This window comes from Garra rufa, chromosome 18 (genome assembly GCF_049309525.1).
Source record: "Garra rufa chromosome 18, GarRuf1.0, whole genome shotgun sequence".
Lineage (NCBI taxonomy): Eukaryota > Metazoa > Chordata > Actinopteri > Cypriniformes > Cyprinidae > Garra > Garra rufa.
The window spans coordinates 37,619,323-37,640,694 of NC_133378.1; the positions used below are offsets into that span (position 1 = coordinate 37,619,323).

Here is a 21,372-nt window from a genome sequence, read left to right on the forward strand (position 1 = left end):
GCATGTTATTTTTTAGTTAGTACTGACCTGAATACGATATTTCACATAAAAGACGTTTACATATAGCCCACATGAGAAAATAATAGTTTTATTTATAAAAATGCCCCCGTTCAAAAGTTTACATCCACTTGATTCTTAATACTGTGTTGTTACCTGAATGATCCACAGCTGTGGTTTTTGTTTGTGATAGTAAAGACTGTATGTTTTTGAGATCCATGAATTTTTTTTTAACAAATATCTTTTTTTTTTTTCATTTAGTTCTGCCCTTCAGAGATTACAGAAAATATTTGCATGTTTCCCAGAAGACAAAATAAGTCAAATTTAGTACGTACAAAATGCATCATTCATTCATTCAAATTTACCCTGATCTTCAAATTCAAAAAGTTTTCACCCCCAGCTCCTTCTGGAGCATCAGTGAGCGTTTGAACCTTCTGTAATAGTTGCATATGAGTCTCTCAGTTGTCCTCAGTGTGAAAAGATGAATCTCAAAATCATACAGTCATTGTTGGAAAGAGTTCAAATACACAAAAATGCTGGAAAACCTAAGAATTTGTGGGACCTGAAGGATTTTTTTCTGAAGAGCAGCAGGCAGTTTAACTGTTTAGGACAAACAGGGGACTCATAAACAACTATCACTAAAAAAAAAAAACAGCTGTGGATCATTCAGGTAACAACACAGTAATAAGAATCAAGTGTATGTAAACTTTTCTAGCTTTCTAGCTTGCACTAACTGTGGTACACATAAGCCTGGTTTTACTTTGCTAAAGTATTGCTGCAGATGATGTATAAATCTCAATTTCAAAAAACCTATGTGACAAATATGGATATTTCTCTTACAAAAATGCATTGATTTGCTACAGGAGGCCTTTATTCACCCCAGGGAGTCTTGTGGAGCACTTTTTATTATGTATGGATGCACTTTTTTTTAACTTTTTTTTTGGACTATTAAACAGAAACACCCACCCACTGCCATTATAAAGCTTGGAAGAGCCAGGATAATTTTTAATGTAACTCCAATTGGATTCGTCTGAAAGAAAAAAAATGGATGGCTTGTGTATGAGTAAATCATGGGCTAATTTTCATTGAGTGAACTAATATCATTCGATGAAACACAATGCACTTCCTGTGTGCACACATGATTTTACATGCACTTAAGTTTTTTTTGCATGCACTTAAATATTTGAAAAAATACCTGCATGTGATTAGATCTGTGATTAATTTCTATAATTACATTTATAGTTACACTGACCCATCACTTACAATTTAACACGCCCTTAAACCTACCCATACCACCAAACCTTTTCTATATCCCACCTCAACAGCAGTAAAAGTGCTTTGTAATACAATATAAACACAATAAGCACATTGTACTTATTTATTTGTTTATTTTATGTGAGTATATAGTAGTTAAGGCCACCTAATATAAAGTGTGATGCATGTAGAATAAGCATGTCTCACCTTACAGATATCAATATTGTGCATATCTAACCCCTGAACCTTCACACCCAAATAGCAAACACACAAACATGCAACATTTAAATATTAATTAAATTAAGCCCTCTTGTGTTTCCCATAAGGTGACACAGAAGAAGAGAAACCTGCTTGGCATATTTGACAAAAACACTTAAAAAGTGAAAAAGAGGGAGGAATGATATTAGGATGAAAAAAAAAAGACAAAACAGGTGTGTGTGTCCTATCATATTGTCACTGGTCTGGTATGATTCAAGCCAAATATATGTGAAAGGGTAGGTCAGTCGGGGTTACGCTGTCCAATTTATAATAATTAGACAGTTTCAGGCCAAACGATTGATCGGTTTATTATTAAGAGGGTATGAACTGGAACAAATTGTACTGATGTGGTTTGCATAATAAAACATTGGCATATTTGCATTTACCTTCTTCTCAATGCCAGCAAAGTACACACTTGAATTGATTGTTATTGTTAAGAAAAGAGCAGACGTTTTTCTAAAGAATTATTAAATGTAAAATAAGACTGAGCTGTGAAACTAAACTCTTTTCTATTTTTACTTTATAATTAATAAATGCTTAAAGCAATCAAATTGTTAAAAGCATTTGCTAAATTAATAAATGTAAAAGTTATTATTATAGACAAAATAAAGGCAAAAAAAATTGCATGAATGTGTAGCATAAAAAAGCCTGTTTTATAACATAAAAACTATGATAATAAATGAAAGCATAATGGTTATAAAGGTGATTTATTTAAGGTGATTATAAATTAATGTATAAAACATTTGATAAATAAACAAACACTATTTATCTTTTTTCCCCCCAAAAGATTGTAGCCCAAAAAAGCTGATGCAAAAGATTTTAATTTAGTTATTTTATCAGACAATAAAGCTTGGTTCTGATTATAAATAAATAAATAAATAAATAAATGCAGGGAGAGATGTTACAATAAATAAGCAAACTTATTTTTAAACATTTATTATTATTATTATTATTATTATTATAGATAGACTCGAAATGACTTTGTAAAATACATTTATATTGAATTTAATAAATAAAAAGTCAAGTTTAATGACTGAAGCCCAAAAAGAACAAAAATGTAAAGTTTTGTTGTTGTTGTTGTTGATTCACAGTGCTTATAGATTAATTTATAACATTTTTAAAAGACAAGACATAAATTAAAAAAATATATATTAATTTCTTAAAGACTGAGGCCCAAAGTGTTGAAAAATAAATAAATAAATGAATAAATGCAGAGAGATGTTAAAATTAATAAGCTAAACTATTTAACACAATTATTATTATTATCATTATTATAACAGACTTGAAATTACTATAAATAACTTATTTATATTGAATTTACTAAATAAAGTCATTTTCTTAATGACTAAAGGCCAAAATTAACAAATGTAAAGATTTGTTGTTGTTGATTCACAGTGATTATAAAATAAATACATGTATTAAAAAATTAAAATTAAAAATAATAATAATAATTTTCTTAAAGACTGAGGCCTAGTTTAATAGATAAATAAACAAACAAATAAATGCAGAGAGATGTTAAAATGAAGACACAAAATTACTTTATTTTAAAATGAATAAAAAAATTATTTATATTGAATTTACTAAATAAAAAGTCATTTTCTTAATGACTGAAGAAGCCCAAAATGAACAAATGTAAAGTTTTTTTGTTGTTGTTGTTGTTGATTCACAGTGATTATAAATTAAATATATTTACAACAAGTTTAATAGATAACTTATAAAATAATTGATAAAATAATAATAATAATAATAATTTTCTTAAAGACTGAGGCCTAAAGTGTTGAAAAATAAATAAATAGCTTACAATTAATTTTTTATAAAAATAAATAAATAGCTTACAATTAATTTTTTATAAAAATGAATGTTAATTGTCTGCTATAAGATTAGTTTAATTTAGTTAATCTATTTATTTATTTATTACTCTTTGTATAATAACTGAACACAATCTGAAGTCTCAGGTGAAGAAGCACATACCTAGAAACACTGATTTAAAAAAAGGAAAAGCTTTGAAGCCATCAAAAACAGAGCAAAACAAACATACTGCATTGACCTAACCATTAAAACTATTAAAAATATTTAGGTTATAATCAGAAATATGAGTGTCGGCTCAAACTAATCCCGTTCGTTTCTTATGATTACAAAGAAAGGGATTTATAATATCCCAAAACGATTAATAGCCATACTTTGGTTTAATTGAGTGATGACAATTATATGACAGCCTCATGAAACACACACCCACATATTAGCATTTTCACAACTCTCGGCCTGAGTCACTGAAGAACTTCGAACGTTAAAAAACTGTTATGTCAAACTTTCTTGAAGTCGCAGTTACACTTCACCTGGACGTCACACAGCTGTGCAGAATCAGCAGAGGTCAAACAGTGACTCAGCAGAGACACGCACTCAATTAAACAGCAGTTCTGACACTCCTCACTGACGAATTAAACAATCATGACAAAAGTCACAAATATGTCATGCATTTAATCATTTCACTTGTTTTGTTTTTTTACATCGACACCCACATGATCTGAAAAATTGATCATTTTAAGTTGGGTTTGTCCACAGATCAAAAGCATTTCTTTTTATGATTCATACTTTTTATTTTCTTCAATAGGCAAACTATATATTCAATTTGCAGATAATTAAATGGATCAAGAGCATTTCTAATGCTTTGTTTTAGTGAGTTTTAATGATATTTTTTAATTTATTTAAATGGAAGCCACCACAGAATAAAATAAAAAGGAATTTTTCAACATTTTAAATTACAATTATGAGTTTAGATCTTGCAATACGCCAGTTTTGTCTTTGCAATATCTGAGAGAGAAAAAAGTCATGATTGTGAGTTCATTTCTCTCAATTCTGAGTTAAAGTTTATTCACAATTTCCGATTCATTTGTTGCAAGACATAAACTCAGAACTGTGAGATATAAATTTATACTTACAAAAATACCAGAACTGATTCAAAACTCATAAATTGTGAGAAATTGAATCAGAATTGTGAGATGTAAAATGTAAAAAGTCAGAATTGCAGGATATAATCTCGGAATTATGAGATACAAATAAAAAAAATAGTGAAAAAGATTTGTGAGATGTAATTGTGAGATCTAAACATTATCTAAATTTTTACTTCCTCGGAATGACTCAACCAAAAAAAAAAAAAAAAAAACAGTCAGAATGGTAAAATATAGTCAGAACTGCTAGAATCGTGAACCATCAAAATTGCAAGATATAACCTCAGAACTGTAAAATATAAATTCATACTTGCAAAAATAAAGTCATAATTGCAAAATGTAATTGTGAGGTAAAAAGTCAACCCAGAACTAAGTGATAACTCATAAATTCTGAGAAATTAATTCAGATTTGTGAGAGGTAAATTCAGAATTCTTTAAAAAAAAATGGTCAGAATTGCAGGACATAATCTCAGAATTATGAGATACAAATTCAAAGATTGTGAGAAAGAATTGTGAGAAGTAAACTTAGAAAGGTCAGATATAAAATCTCAGTTAGGACATGATCTAAATTTTTACTTCTTCCTCAGAATGATTAAAAAAGTCAGAATGCTAAATATAGTCAGAACTGAATTGTGAAATTTGACCCTTTACCACAAAACCAGTCATAAGGGTACATTTTTGGAAATTGAGATTTATACAACACCTGAAAGCTGAAAAAATAATAAATAATCTTTATTATTTGTTAGGACAGGACAATATTTGATTAAGATACAACTAATCTGGAATCTAAATTTTGCGAAAATTGCCTTGAAAGTTGTCCAAATAAAATTCTTAGCAATGCATATTACTAACCAAAAATTTACAGTAGGAACTTTACAAAATATCTTCATGAAACATGATCTTTACTTAATATCCTAATAATTTTGGCATATAAAACAATCTATAATTTTGACCCATACAATGTATTTTTGGCTATTGCTACAAATTAACCCATTTGTGGTTACAAATGTTGACTGAGAATTCACAGAAAAAAAACGTTTGTGAGAAATAAACTGTGAATTGCAAAGTTTGTGAAATGTAAGAGAAAACATAATCACATTATAATTTTATTTAATCCATGCTGCTACCATATAAATAAATGAATGAATAAAAAAAAGTACAAACACTTACTTTCACCGCAGTTTGGCAGATAATCCCCCGGATTCACAAACAAGCTTTAAACCTAGTCCTAGACTAAATTATGTAAGTCTGAGCAGTTTCAACTGAACGAAACTTGCACTGACTGATCTGAAAATATATTAGTGCCTTTTCTTTGTCTTAAGATGCACAACAGTAATTTCATAAAAATGACTTCAATGTTTATAAATATGACTTAAATGTCCTAATTGAACTATGGCCTAATCCTGGCTTAAGCCCTGTCTGCGAAACCAGGCCAGTGTATGCTATTTACTCTTTCATCATCATAGTCCTGCTGCTTGTGTGCCATCATCTTCTTGAGCAAAATTATTTGGCCCTCCAAGACAAAGCAAGCCCAGAATAAAATGTTATTATTATAGACCAATGGCATATAGGTTTGATTTTGGCACCCAATAACTACCCCAACATTCGTGTATCTATGACAGACTTTTGACCACAGTTTTATGTCATCTAAAGTCTTTAGCGATGATAGCTAACATTCTCATAATTCATTATGAGAGTGTTTTTTAGACATATTCATCAGATGATAATAACACAATTTTGATTATGTAAAGCCAACAACATTACAGCAGCGGTTACAGAAGACTGATTCTTTGGATTGTTTGACTACTCAAAATAGCTAAATAAAGCTATTCCCTGCTAGCTAAATTTCACATACATAAACAAAAATCTGGCCTCTGTTTTAAAAATCAAAAGAAACCTCTCTTACTGTACAGGTTACTAACAGGGGCGAGGCCAGAAATGTTTAAGTGGGAGGGCCACCATTAAACAGGTGAGCATATGAAAATTGCATGCCAAATTGGCAACAGAACAGCACAAAGGTTGTACACAATACTAGTAAAGCATTGATTAACAATGTTAATTTCAACATTAACTAATGCATACCTGCTGAAAAAAAAAAAAAAAAAAAAAACAGCTAAAACAAGCCTAGACTGGTTGGCTGGTATTAGCTGGTTTTAGCTGGTGGTTTTCCAGCCTGACCAGGCTGGAAAAGTGGCCAAAACCCCTCTAAAACCAGCTTGCTCCGAATACAGATCTGAATCAAAAGATTCATGAACCCATTTCCAAGTTCCAATCTAAATCAAGTTATTCGCAAACCCACTCCGAATTACAGATCTGAATAAAATGATTTGCGATACACGCTTTAATCCAAATAATGATTTACGAACCCCGTTGCGTTCTTATCTAAATGAAATATATTTGCAATAAGTGCTCAGATGATTTGCAATAGGCATTGAAGTCCTGAGCTAAATAACATGATTTGCGATCGATACGCCATCCGAAGTTCCAATCTGAATTAAATGATCTGCGAACTCGAAATCCCAATCTGAATCAACTGATTCGTTATACGCGCTTTAATCTGAACAATAATTTACAAACCAGCTGCGTTCCGATCTAAACCAAAAATGTGACCTTGGACCACAAAACCAGTCTTAAGTCGCTGGGGTATATTTGTAGCAATAGCCAAAAATACATTGTATGGGTCAAAATTATAGATTTTTCTTTTATGCCAAAAATCATTAGGAAATTAAGTAAAGATCATGTTCCATGAAGATTTTTTTTGTAAAATTCCTACTGTAAACATATCAAAATGTAATTTTTGATTAGTAATATGCATTGTTAAGAACTTAATTTGGAGAAATTTAAAGGTGATTTTCTCAGTATTTTGATTTTTTGCACCCTCAGATTCCTGATTTTCAAATAGATGTATCTCGGCCAAATATTGTCCTATCCTAACAAACCATATATCAATAGAAAGTTTATTTATTGAGCTTTCATATGATGCATACATCTCAGTTTTGTAAAATTTAACCTTATGACTGGTTTTGTGGTCCGGTGTCACATATATGATTTGCAATAATCGCTCCGAAGTCCAGGCCTAATTCAAATTATTCGCGATACGTGTTTTGAAATCCAGATCTGAATCAAATGATTCAGTTAATCATTTTGCGACTGCGACATAGCCTACCCATTGTATAAACATTCTTACAAATGATGTCGAAATTCAATGAATGCCGAAACATCCAACACAAATCTACGACCAAATTCATTAAGGTAACCGGTTTCCTGATAACTAGTGAAACACTCCATTTATATGAAGAGCTGCACCTCAAAATACATGTTAGATGGAAACATTGTGCATTATATCAAGTTTAAAGCTTTATTCACTATATATTGAATAGTTTGACCTCTGCAATTTAGTCCAATAGAAAATCAGTCGAAATTAACGTAATTCAAAAATAAGTCAATCAGATATTTGAATTCAGTTTAAAAAATAAATTAATTGTTCTATATTTTTAACTATTTATTAAACCAGTATTCACGTCTTATGCTCATTCATTAATCAAACTCTGGTAATTCAAGTACTACATTCAGTTTCTTATTTCTGCAGCAATTCTGCATTTCAGATGAGTTCATCTTATTTTAAGGATATTTAGATACTTTGACCAGAAAACAATAGGAAGCTACTGACGAAGCCTTAGATTTTCTGCAGTGCTTCAGAACCCAAGCTGTTATTAAATCAGCTCGCTATTACTCAGCCAAAATATCCCTGTGTCTGACATGAAGAACTAACTTTACTCATTTAAGAGTAATGAAGCAGCGTTGAAGGTCTCATTTCTGACACAGGCAGACACTAATCAGGATTCAACTGCTGTGGATGAGTTTCTGCCCAGCAGAAGGCAGCATTTACAATATAATTCACCGCATCAAGCCTCTGGGACTGACTCCACATTCAGATAAACAGATCAGATAAACCTAATCAATCATACACATACATTTTCACTTCACAAGATGTTAACTGATGGACTGGGCCCATTCATCCAAATCTGTTCTGATGAAGAAACAAACTCATCTACAAAATGGACATATATGTACTGTGAGTTTTGGCTTCGCCTATAAACCTTTATACTCTGGTGCAGAGTTAAAGGGATTTGAAAAATACTGTTTGGCATTTTAAAAGAAAAGTTTTGCCATTTAAATCATATAACACTACATGTGCATACAATTTATTACAAATTAAAAGAAATGCATTTATAATAAAATGATTCTAATAAAAACTGTCAAAATGACAAGTGAAATTTTAATGTAAATTTTGATTACATGAACACAAAAAAATATAGCTGTGCGTAAATAGTGTTTGGCCTTTTTTTCTTTATCATTTTTTTTTTAGTAATCATGGCAAATTATATACCGTTTGAAAGCTTAGAAGTTTATTCTGTAAAAAAGATGGAAACGTTACTTTAAAATCTTTTGGCGGTCTCCAGCGACGTGTCAAGTGTCATCAATGCATTATGGTCTTTTATAATCAAAACTTTATAATCTTGACACCAAATATATCATTGGAAAGGTTTGAGTCTTAGGATTCCATAGTTGGTGGGATTTTTTATGACAGAAGTAAAATTGACAGAAATTTTGACATTTGTGACAAAAAAATGCATTAAAAAAATTCTATGGAGTTTGGATGACACATTGTGGCTGTCTGTGGTATAACACCCTAAATAAACTCACAGGAACCTCAATTTTTTTCACTTCAACTTCAAATTTGGAACAGAACTTATTTAGACAAAAGGCTTCAATTTTATAGAAAATCTAGGGTAAAACCTGTTATGTCAAATATTTATTTAATATCAAATAAAATAAAAATTGTGCATTTTCTTTACAGTAAATGTAACTTCTATAACGTATTGATACTTTATTATTTTGAAAAATACATTTCTGCAATTATCTGCCGATTGTCTTCTTTAAAACATTAGATCTGTATTCCAAAGTGTTCATGAATTACAACAATTTAGGATAGTGGACAGTTAATGGGTTAATCTCAAGTAAGCAAAACTGGACAAACAAGATTTTTTTTACTGATGGTCACTCTTTAGTATCTCTACTGTGGCAGACAATGTTGAAGCTCTGAGGAAAGTGAAAAACACCCATGATCGAATTCATGTCTATGGACTGTGGATCAGGTGGCCAGGCGAACTGAATCCTCTGTAGGAGAGATGTCATGTACAAGAAAAGCTCTGTCCTCGCTAGCGTCTCCCCAAGACAGACCCTCGGACCTGATAAACAAACACACAAATCACTCTAGTAACTTTTGCTTGTGATTAAATCTGTTTAATTTCACAAACAGCTGACTTACCCAGCGAAAAGGCGATGAAAGACTCCGGTTTGCAGAAGTTCCTCTTCTCATCCAAGAAATTCTCTGGGTTAAAAGCATTGGGATGCTTCCAGTGCTCCTTATCACTGAAAATTGCTGCTAAGTTTGTCATGATCATAGTGCCCTGAATTAGGAAAATTCAGCAGAGTTCAATTAAGCTGTTCATAAATGAAAAACCTAACCCATACTCTTAATAAAGTTGTCCCTTTGAGGGTTCTCTCCCTGTGACAAGCTGTTGTATCCCTAAAAGTACCATTTTTGCAAATTGTTATGACTGTGTTTCATACTACAGTCGTGGCCAAAAGTTTTGAGAATGACACAAATATTAGTTTTCACAAAGTTTGCTGCTAAACTGCTTTTAGATCTTTGTTTTAGTTGTTTCTGTGATGTAACTGAAATATAATTACAAGCACTTCATACGTTTCAAAGGCTTTTATCAACAATTACATGACATTTATGCAAAGAGTCAGTATTTGCAGTGTTGGCCCTTATTTTTCAGGACCCCTGCAATTCGACTGGGCATGCTCTCAATCAACTTCTGGGCCAAATCCTGACTGATAGCAACCCATTCTTTCATAATCACTTCTTAGATTTTGTCAGAATTAGTGGGTTTTTGTTTGTCCACCCGCCTCTTGAGGATTGACCACAAGTTCTCAATGGGATTAAGATCTGGGGAGTTTCCAGGCCATGGACCCAAAATTTCAACGTTTTGGTCCCCGAGCCACTTAGTTATCACTTTTGCCTTATGGCACGGTGCTCCATCGTGCTGGAAAATGCATTGTTCTTCACCAAACTGTTGTTGGATTGTTGGAAGAAGTTGCTGTTGGAGGGTGTTTTGGTACCATTCTTTATTCATGGCTGTGTTTTTGGGCAAAATTGTGAGTGAGCCCACTCCCTTGGATGAGAAGCAACCCCACACATGAATGGTCTCAGGATGCTTTACTGTTGGCATGACACAGGACTGATGGTAGCGCTCACCTTTTCTTCTCCGGACAAGCCTTTTTCCAGATGCCCCAAACAATCGGAAAGAGGCTTCATCGGAGAATATGACTTTGCCCCAGTCCTCAGCAGTCCATTCGCCATACTTTTTGCAGAAGATCAATCTGTCTCTAATGTTTTTTTGGAGAGAAGTGGCTTCTTTGCTGCTCTTCTTGACACCAGGCCATCTTCCAAAAGTCTTGGCCACACTGTGCGTCAGATGCGCTCACACCTGCCTGCTGCCATTCCTGAGCAAGCTCTGCACTGGTGGCACTCCGATCCCGCAGCTCAATCCTCTTTAGGAGACCATCCTGGTGCTTGCTGGACTTTCTTGGATGCCCTGAAGCCTTCTTAACAAGAATTGAACCTCTTTTCTTGAAGTTCTTGATGATCCTATAAATTGTTGATTTAGGTGCAATCTTAGTAGCCACAATATTGTATACAACATTTTTATGCAACGCAATGATGGCTGCACATGTTTTTTTGCAGGTCACCATGGTTAACAATGGAAGAACAATGATTTCAAGCATCACCCTCCTTTTAACATGTCAAGTCTGCCATTCTAACCCAATCAGCCTGACATAATGATCTCCAGCCTTGTGCTCGTCAACATTCTCACCTGAGTTAACAAGACGATTACTGAAATGATCTCAGCAGGTCCTTTAATGACAGCAATGAAATGCAGTGGAAAGTTTTTTTTTCGGGATTAAGTTAATTTTCATGGCAAAGAAGGACTATGCAATTCATCTGATCACTCTTCATAACATTCTGGAGTATATGCAAATTGCTATTACAAAAACTTAAGCAGCAACTTTTCCAATTTCCAATATTTATGTAGGCTAATTCTCAAAACTTTTGGCCACGACTGTAGAATACTGGAAATTCTGCAAACTGACAACCCAGGATGTCAAAATATTATTGGGTAAACTAAGTGGGCAGAATCACAGACCAAAACAAAATCAGACATTCCAACACAGAATGCACATTTTCAAAGTAGAACGTCTAGCTGTTGCATAGTATGTAAAACATAGCATGTTTTCTGAATACAGCTGGGTCAAAAGTTTACATACACCTTGCAGAATCTGCAAAATGTTAATTATTTTACCAAAATAAGAGGGATCATACAAATTTCATGTTATTTTTCATTTAGTACCAACCTGAATAAGATATTTCAAAATAAAAGACGTTTCCATATAGTCCACAAGATCGAAAAAATTGCTGAATTTATAAAAATGACTCAAAAAGTTCATACGCTTGATTCTTAATACTGTTTTGTTACATGAATGATCCACAGCTGTTTTTTTGATAGTTGTTCATGAGTCCCTTGTCCTGAAGAGTTAAACTGCCCGCTGTTCTTCAGATAAAATCCTTCAGATCCCACAAATTCTTGTGCATTTTTGTTTATTTGAACCCTTTCCAACAATGACTGTATGATTTTGAGATCCATCTTTTCACACTGAGGACAACTGAGAGACTCATCACTGATATGCATTATTACTATTTTACTATACATTATTACTATTACAGAAGGTTCAAATGCTCACTAAAGGAAAAATTATGCATTAAGAGCCAGGGGTGTAAACTTTTGAACAGAATGAAGATGTGTAGGCGTATTTTTTTATTTTGCCTAAATATCGTTTTGTTTCTAATTTAGTACTGCCCTTCAGAAGCTACAGAAGATTTGTTTACCAGAAGACAAAAAAAAAGTTAAATTCACCCCCGGCTCGTAATGCATTGTGTTTCCTTCTGGAGCATCAGTGAGTGTTTAAAGCTTCTGTAAATGTTGAATATGAGTCCCTCAGTTGTCCTCAGTGTGAAAAGATAGATCTCAAAATCATACAGTCATTGTTGGAAAGGGTTCAAATACACAAAAATGCTGGAAAACCAAAGAATTTGAACCTCAAGGATTTTTCTGAAGAACAGCGGGCAGTTTAACTGTTCAGGACAAACAAGGGAATCGTGAACAACTATCACTAAACAAAAAAACACAGCTGTGAATCATTCAGGTAACAACACAGTATTAAGAGTCAAGTGTATGTAAACTTTTGAACAGGGTCATTTTTATAAATTCATCTATTATTTTCTCTTGTGGACTATATTTAAATGTCTTTTATGTGAAATACTTTATTCAGGTCATTTTGCAGATTCTGCAAGGTGTATGTAAACTTTTGTCCTGCAAATGTGATGCAATGTATGCTTTAGTGCAGTCAAAAAAAATTACATAAAGCATCTTTAATGCTGAGCTGTATTATCGCGATAATCCTACGGTTTTAATGATAATTAAAATAAAACGCGGTACTACTAATCCTCTGGATTTTTTTTTTTTTATCATGGTTTACTGTCAATATATTATATTGTTATCTAGTCTCTTTATTCTTAGTTTAATCTATTTTATATATTTTTTTAAAAAGCTTTATGACTTATGACGTTATTCTGAATACAATTTCGGATCCTTTTGACACCCTGAAGTCATGTTCATTCAAACGGGTTTTTCTGGATCAACCAATTCTTTGAAAAGAAGTTATTCATAACAAATATATTGCTAAGGAAAACTTATTGCTAAGTCAATAATGACCTAAATAACTTCATATATCCATGCTTCATTCATACCTTGGGAATGTCGTATCCTCGTAGTTTTGTGGGCTGAGTCGTTTCATGAATCACTCCAAGAGGTACAATGTTGGCACAGCGCTGAATCTCGTGAACAGTGGCGTAAGTGTACGGTAGTTTGTCACGGTCATCCATACTGGGCAAGCGGTCATAACCCAGCACCCGAACAATCTCCTCATGGCATCGCTCTGTTTTGATCAAAAAAGGAAGCAGATTTGCATTTTCTTAAAGAAACAGTGTACTTGCACTTCAACAAAACAATAGTGCCACATTAGATTTGTCGTTTTAAACATCATACAGAAATTTTGGGATAAACTGCCTGCTGAAAAAACCAGCTAAAACCAGCTTAGGCTGGTTGGCTGGTCTTAGCTGGTTTAAGCTGGAAGTAGCTGGTTTAAGCTGGTCTCCCAGCCTGACCAGCTAAGACCAGCCTGACCAGCCTGGCCAGGCTGGAAAAATGGCTAAAACCAGCCTGCCTCCCAGCTATGACCAGCTAAAACCAGGCTAGTTGACCAGCTAAAACCAGCCAACCAGCCTAGGCTGGTTTTAGCTGTTTTTTTCAGCAGGGCTAGCTAATGTTTAGCTTTAACACCTTGTACATCTGGATTTTGAATCAAGAAGATGAGCCCCCATCTGATGGTGTTGGCTGTGGTGTCGGTTCCAGCCAGAAACAGGTCAAGTGTTGACATAATCATGTTCTCCTCATTAAACGTAGAGCCCTCGTTGGACTTTTGCTGCTCCAGAGAAAACAAATCCATCAGTTTACTGAAGCTACATGCATAAATGAGAACGCTTTCATTAATGGCAATCTCACTTTCTCGATCTCCAGCAGGTAGGCATCAATGAAGTCTCGAGGGCTGTCTGGATCCAGAGTTTCTTGATGCTCTTTTATTTCATCCCGGATGAAACCTAATAGCTCAGTGAAGTTCTGCATGATCTTCTGGTGTGGTCCAGGGAAATGCCTGATGAAGGGGGCCAAGTTTAAAATCTAAGACAGACAAACCATTATGGTATTAAAATTCTGAAAATAATTAGTTTCATGCTGGGTGGCCACAGCCAATAACAAATAAATGAATAAAATACAATAAAATAAAACAAAGAATGTTACCTGTCCCGCAAGTGACCCTGTGAGCATGACGTGATTATTCAGGATTTTCAGAAGGTATGAGAAGCGTTTGTTATCATAGTCGAAGCGCTCTCCAAACACGATGGAACAGATAATGTTAGAAACTGCATTGTGTACGTCATGCTGGGGGTCCACCGACTTGCCTACAGAGAAACATACATCAGTATGTGTAGGAAAAGGCCAGTGCCAGTTTATATACAACCCAATTAGAATAGAATTTTAAACTGAAATATTGGAAATACTTGAAAAAAGTCAACATTTTTAATGCCGCAAATACAAGAAACATTTTAGAAAAAGTTCTTGGATGCGGTTTGACCTTTGAAACAGTTCAAGTAGAGCATGAACATTTCATACCTTCTGCTTTAAGCATTTCAGCAATCAGATAACGGCTTTCTTCCAACACACGATCTTCTACTGATTTCTTCCCCAGGCCAAAATTCCTGAGCGTGTGCAGAGCAAAGCGTCTCTGCTGCCTCCAGGAGTGACCAAACGGAGCCATTATTATGCCTTGAAAAAATGGAGAGAATAAAGCAATAAGCCGTGGTTTTCAGTGAATTTAGAACAGCTAATTGTTAGGCATGTCGCAAAGCAGAATAAATGTATTAATATAACTTTACTAAAGTTGAATGATTTAATGCTACTGATCCGGACAGTGATAGTAGTGATAGATCATGGTTTGGTCAGTTGCGCGGCCATATTGGCGATACTCAGATGTAAACAGCAGCATTGATTGCACCGTCAATGTACTACTGAATAGTTTTTCTGCTAATTTTTGCTGTCTAAACCATGGAAAAAATGTGTGGAAGCTGCTAAATCATATGGAAAAGGACTTAAAAGTAATATAAGTCATAATAACATAACCTTACCCTATATAAAAGCCAACAAGCCTATAACTTTGCCAACATTGTTTTATTTCCCCTCATAAATCAGCCAGTTAACTGAGTTGAAGCCTACGTTTTTATTACTGTTTTTCATGTTAAATGTGAAGGCAATACGGAGTAGGTGGAATTTTCACATTAACTTTACGCAATTTAACATTATTTTATTACATAAAACGTTTTTGCTGATATTGTGAGTGCACACAAATAAAAGTAGACCTTTTGCATTTCTGAATGATATATTCCTCTTACTTTTATGAGCAAAAATGATGGCGTATTTTAGGTTTCCACTGTTATTAAGAAAAAAAATGCAAGTAATCGTGCTGCTGCTTGGTGTCCTGAAAATCTACATCTCGTACACGATAATGACAAAGCACAAAACAGGTTTGTAACAACTTTGCAAATGTTTTAGAAATAAAAAAACTGAAAAGATCCCATTGTATTTATAAGTATTTATACCCTATTCTGAGGCACTCGAAATTGAGCTCAGGAGCATTCATATTGTTTCTAGATGTTACTACACTTCAAGTGGAGTTAAACTGTGGCAAATTCATTTGAATGAGTATGATTTAGAAAGGCACACACCGCTCAGAAAAGGTCTAACAGCTGAAAATGCATACCAGAGCAAAAACCAAGTCCTGAGGTCAAGATAACTGCCTGTAGAGCTCAGTGACAGACTTGCGTTAAGGCAATGATCTAGGGAAGAGTTCAGAAAAAAAATCTGCTGCATTGAAGGTTCACAGAAGCATGTAGCCACCTTTATCCATAATGGAAGACGACTGGAACAACTAGGACTCTAGAAAATGTCTGCCAGCCCCCATCCAAGCTGACAGAGCTTGAGAGGTGAAAAGGTGAGGCAAAGAATGGCAGATAATTGCCAAATGCAGATGTGCAAAGCTTGTCACATCATACCCAAAAAGACTTGAGGCTGTAAAGGTGCTTCAACTATGTACTAAGTTAATGAATACGAATATTCAAGTATATGAATACTTATGCAATGTACTTATTTCAGTGTTTTATTTTTAATAAACTTGTAAAATTTGCCAATCTAGTTTTTGCTTTGTCATTATTATGGTGTATGCAAATTGATGTGGGGGAAAAATAATTTAAAGCGGTTTAACATAATGCTGCAACAAAACGTGAAAAAAGAAGAAGGGGTAATAAATACTTTTGCAAGGCACTGTATCTAGGTTAAATGTTTAAATTAATATTGTAAAAAGCATCGAGTGTTTTATGTCTATAGATTTTATTTTAGGCAACTCATTTCTAAATTAACTTAATAAAGAAACGAAACGAAACCTATAGCTACCTTGCATATCCAGACGCTACAACTGCATACATCTGCTTATATCAAAGCAGATTTATACTTTAAACCTATAAGAAACGTCTTTAAACAGTGTAACTTGATAACCATACAGGACCGTACCTGAAACAAAAAAAAAACACTTTTCTGGCACACACGTCAACGTTTTTCCCGCATGAGTTTCTTTTACGGGGGAAAATTAAAGGTAAATGACGCAAACCTCATGCCAGCAGGGGTCACTCATACTTCATAAAAAATACAAAGAGTTCATTTCACAGGTTTATGTTTGTAGAGTAATTTACAACGGATTCGAACGCAGCGCAATCAATCAGAATCATGGACCGGAACTATCCGTTTATAACCGACCTTCGACCTCGAATCTGATAAAGTACTAAATCCAATCATGGTGGCTCTCAAGAACGAAGAAACATTCTTAAATGTAAGTTCTTTCTACTGTGGAAACCTCTTTTTTGCAACCTTTTACTGAAAGTATAAAAAAATTCCACATTTCAGAAATCAAATACTGACCGCGTCCCTTGAATAGCCAGTCAACAAGAGGCATAAATGGTCTTCCAGAAAACGCTTCCTGAACGAAGGCTTCCTTAGTGACCTGGATTGTGTTAAGCACTATCATTGGTCTCCTCCCAAAATACACAGCAGAGATGTCTCCATACTGAGATAGCTGCTCGGAGAAGATCCACAGTAAATTAGTGCATCAGAATTTTAAAACAGATAGTTGTTAAATCCATACCAGAAACACAGCAAAGACTTACTGATATTATAGTCTCAAATGGCTTCTTAAAACTTGGTATGGTTCCTATAAAAGGCAGAGGTCTGGGACCAGGTGGAGTTTGACCTCTGCGTGAATTAATGCTGAAGATCTCAATCAGAAGCATAAAGATAAAGCCCAGAAACAGAGCCAGGCACACAGAGGTCAGGTCTAACTTCAACAGAGTCGTCCACATGTTGACAGATTCATTCCAAGACAAATTCAAGAGCAGCGGACGGCCTGGGTTTTATAAAAGAAAAGCGAAAGAGGGTGGAGACACTGGAAGAGTTGGACTTGCTGTTAACCCTTTCAGTTGTGTTCATATGGCTGATATGATGAATGCATATAATGAGTACCATCAACCCAATGTGTCAATCATAAAATAAACAAATTAAATTATTTATTATGGAGCCAAATCCAACATTAAGAAACAAATCCATCATTACTGGAATCAGACATGATTTACAGTGGATTAGTCATTTATTTCAGATAATCTAGGTTTTTAGATTTCATTTGTAAACATAATTTGTATATTTATGTGATTAATATAGGTGACTGGACAAGTATAGCACACAATGTTTTAATGTATGATTTGTTGGAATAAAAATATAGGCTAATCTCTACACTGTAAAAAAAAAAAGCCGCAAAATTTAGGGGAAAACCCTGGCAGCTGTGGTTACCAGAGTTTTACTGTAAAAAATACAGTAGCAATGTTTTGCATTTTACGGTTTTCCTTTAAATATACAAGTAAATACCGTAATTTCTTTTTTTTTAACTGATATAATGGTGACCAACCTTTTGAAGTAATGAAATCTGTTTTGTACCTTTGCAATATACTGATAACCACCAAAAGCAGGTGGTGATGACAACATCACATGATCAACCAAAGCCCATCACAAGGAGGTTTTAAATAATAACTTTAATATATAGAAGGTGCACAGTGTCATTCACACAAACACTAAACACCATCATGGTAACACACATAAAACTGATTTAATGCAAAAAACATTAATTTAACAGCATTATATGTAACATATAACCCTAATGTACAAAACTGCCAAGAAAAATCTAAGAAGAAAAAGTTATTTCCACAAAAAACATCAAATAAAAAAAATGAAACACAGGGAATTCTGGGAATGTCAGTTTACGGTTATTCACTGTAAATTTTAATCACAGGTTTTTACCGTAGCATTTTTACAGTTTTTTACCGTTAAATTCACGGTCATTTTTTACAGTGATAGTCTCTTTATTTTTATTTTTTACTTTAGTTTACTTTTTATATAAAAAAAAAAAAGTGTTTTATCACTTCTGATGTTATTCTAATGATGAATTCTAATATGTGACCCTGGACCATACATAATCTGAATGCTGAAAAAATACCCTTCCATTGATGTATGGTTTGTTGGGATGGGACAGTATTTGGCCAAGATACAACTATTTGAAAATCTGGAATCTGAGGGTGCAAAAAAAAAAAATCACCTTTTAATTTGTCCAAATTAAATTCTTAGCAATGCATATTACTAATAAAAAATGTTTCGACACATTTACGGTAGGAAATATGTATAATATAATAATATTCATGGAACATGATCTTTACTTAATATCCTAATATTTGGGGGCATAATTTTGACCCATACAATGTTTTTTTGGCTATTGCTACAAATATACCCGTGCTACTTAAGACTTAAGGTTTTGTAGACCAGGCTCACATATAGTGTTGGGAAAAGTTACTTTTAAAAGTAATGCATTACAATATTGAGTTATACCCCAAAAAAAGTAACTAATTAAGTTACTTAGTTACTTTTTATGGAAAGTAACGTGTTACGTTTATTTTGCGTTGCTTTTTAAATCTGGGCAGGGCTTGCTTGTTTGTTTTTAATATAAAAAGTTCTATTTTTGGAAAATGTAAAAGCCTTTTTACACCAAAAGCCTCAGGCTTAGAGAAATTAAATTGACGTCTGTACAGTAGACCGCAGAAGAAAAATGTAAACTCTTAAGCAATAAAAAAATAAATAAAAAAAATGTTAGATTATCTTGAGTATTTTTTTGCATATTCTTATGGATGAGTTGGATCATTGAAGGTCGGCCCCAAAGACATTGGTTAATAAAATGGGATTTAATACATATAGGATATTTGTATTATTTAACATATTTAATTATTGCAGGTTTGCTTTGAATTTCACTGTTTGTTATTCATTTTGTACTAAAGTACAGAACTAAAGTAACATATTACTCACAATTTCTCTCAACATGGGGACAGGAGAGCTTTTAATTTTTTCTTGTTTGAAAAAGTTACTCAGATATTTTCTTGTCAATTAAAAACGAATGCGTTACTTTACTAGTTACTTGGAAAAAGTAATATTATTGCGTAACTTGAATTACTTGTAATGTGTAGACCCCCCCCCCCCCCCCCAAAAAAAAAAATTTTTTTATATATATATATATATATATATCCTCAAATCATATTCCTTGTGAACAATTTGTTGAGGCAGAATTTGTGAGCTGGATCAATTGCTTCATTGAAAAGCTTTGAATCAAACAAATGTTTTGGTTATATAACAAACAACGGCTTGGAAACCCAGGCCAAACGTCAAGAATTTTAGTGACTAAGGACTTTAACTATTCATCCATGCGTCATTCATTACCTTAGGAAAATCATATCTTCGTCTGTGGGTTGAGTCGTTACATGCATCACTCAAAGAGGTGCAATTGGCACATTGCTCTTTAATTCAGATTGGGACTTCAGAACGCGTATCGCAAATCTTTTAATTTAAATCAAAATTTGGTGCAGGTTCGCAAATCATTTAATTTATATTGGAACTTGGAGCGGGTTAGTGAATCTTGATTCAGATCAGGATTTGGAGCGGGTTTGCAAGTCTTTTGATTCAGATCGAAACTTTGGAGCTTGTATCGCAAATCATTTGATTTACATCAGAACTTCGTAGCGGGTTAGTGAATCTTTTGATTCAGATAGGAACTTTGGAGTGGGTTTCGCAAATCTTTAATTCAGATTGGGACTTCAGAACACAGATTGCACATCTTTAAATAAAAAAAAAAACCTTGGAGCTTGTATCGCAAATCATTTGATTTACATCAGAACTTCGTAGTGGGTAAGTGAATCTTTTGATTCAGATCAGAATTTGGAGCGGGTTCGCAAATCTTTTGATTCAGATCGAAACTTCGGAGCTTGTATCGCAAATCGTTTGATTTACATCAGAACTTCGTAGCGGGTTAGTGAATCTTTTGATTCAGATAGGAACTTTGGAGTGGGTTTCGCAAATCTTTAATTCAGATTGGGACTTCAGAACGCAGATCGCACATCTTTAAATTAAAATCGAAATTTGGTGCAGGTTCACAAATCATTTAATTTAGATCGGAACTTGGAGCGGGTTAGTGAATCTTGATTCAGATCAGGATTTGGAGCGGGTTCGCAAATCTTTTGATTCAGATCGAAACTTCGGAGCTTGTATCGCAAATCATTTGATTTACATCAGAACTTCGTAGGGGGTTAGTGAATCTTTTGATTCAGACAGGAACTTTGGAGTGGGTTTCGCAAATCTTTAATTCAGATTGAGACTTCAGAACGCAGATCGCACATCTTTAAATTCAAAAAAACTTTGGAGCTTGTATCGCAAATCATTTGATTTACATCAGAACTTCGTAGGGGGTTAGTGAATCTTTTGATTCAGACAGGAACTTTGGAGTGTGTTTCGCAAATCTTTAATTCAGAACGGGACTTCAGAACGCAGATCGCAAATCATTTAATGTAAATCGAAATTTGGTGCAGGTTCGCAAATCATTTGATTCAGAACGAAACTTTGGAGCATGTATCACAAATCATTTGATTTACATCGAATTTGGAGCGGGTTCGTGAATCAGGACTTCACAATGCATATTGCAA

General features: G+C 33.9%; 1 protein-coding gene across 1 annotated transcript; it reads right to left on the reverse strand.

Annotated features, from left to right (window-relative positions):
* Nucleotides 1–8,719: 8,719 nt before the first annotated feature.
* On the reverse strand, nucleotides 8,720–17,706 carry LOC141290771 (cytochrome P450 2B4-like). The gene is made up of 9 exons (XM_073822881.1): nucleotides 17,476–17,706; nucleotides 17,231–17,384; nucleotides 14,876–15,028; nucleotides 14,504–14,664; nucleotides 14,210–14,383; nucleotides 13,988–14,129; nucleotides 13,396–13,583; nucleotides 9,790–9,931; nucleotides 8,720–9,709 (listed from the first exon to the last, which is right to left on the reverse strand). Exons 1-9 carry the CDS (start codon nucleotides 17,665–17,667, stop codon nucleotides 9,519–9,521), a joined length of 1,497 nt encoding a protein of 498 aa, XP_073678982.1. The 5' UTR covers nucleotides 17,668–17,706; the 3' UTR covers nucleotides 8,720–9,518.
* Between the last annotated feature and the right edge of the window lie 3,666 nt (nucleotides 17,707–21,372).

Bases quoted from the DNA above. Each gene is read 5' to 3' on its own strand.
- LOC141290771 (XM_073822881.1), bottom strand. From the start codon at position 17,667: ATGTGGACGACTCTGTTGAAGTTAGACCTGACCTCTGTGTGCCTGGCT. The intron at 17,385-17,475 runs GTAAGTCTTTGC...TTCTCCGAGCAG, and splicing joins CATTTGAGACTATAATATCA to CTATCTCAGTATGGAGACAT. The intron at 14,130-14,209 runs GTGAGATTGCCA...TCTCTGGAGCAG, and splicing joins ACCTGCTGGAGATCGAGAAA to CAAAAGTCCAACGAGGGCTC.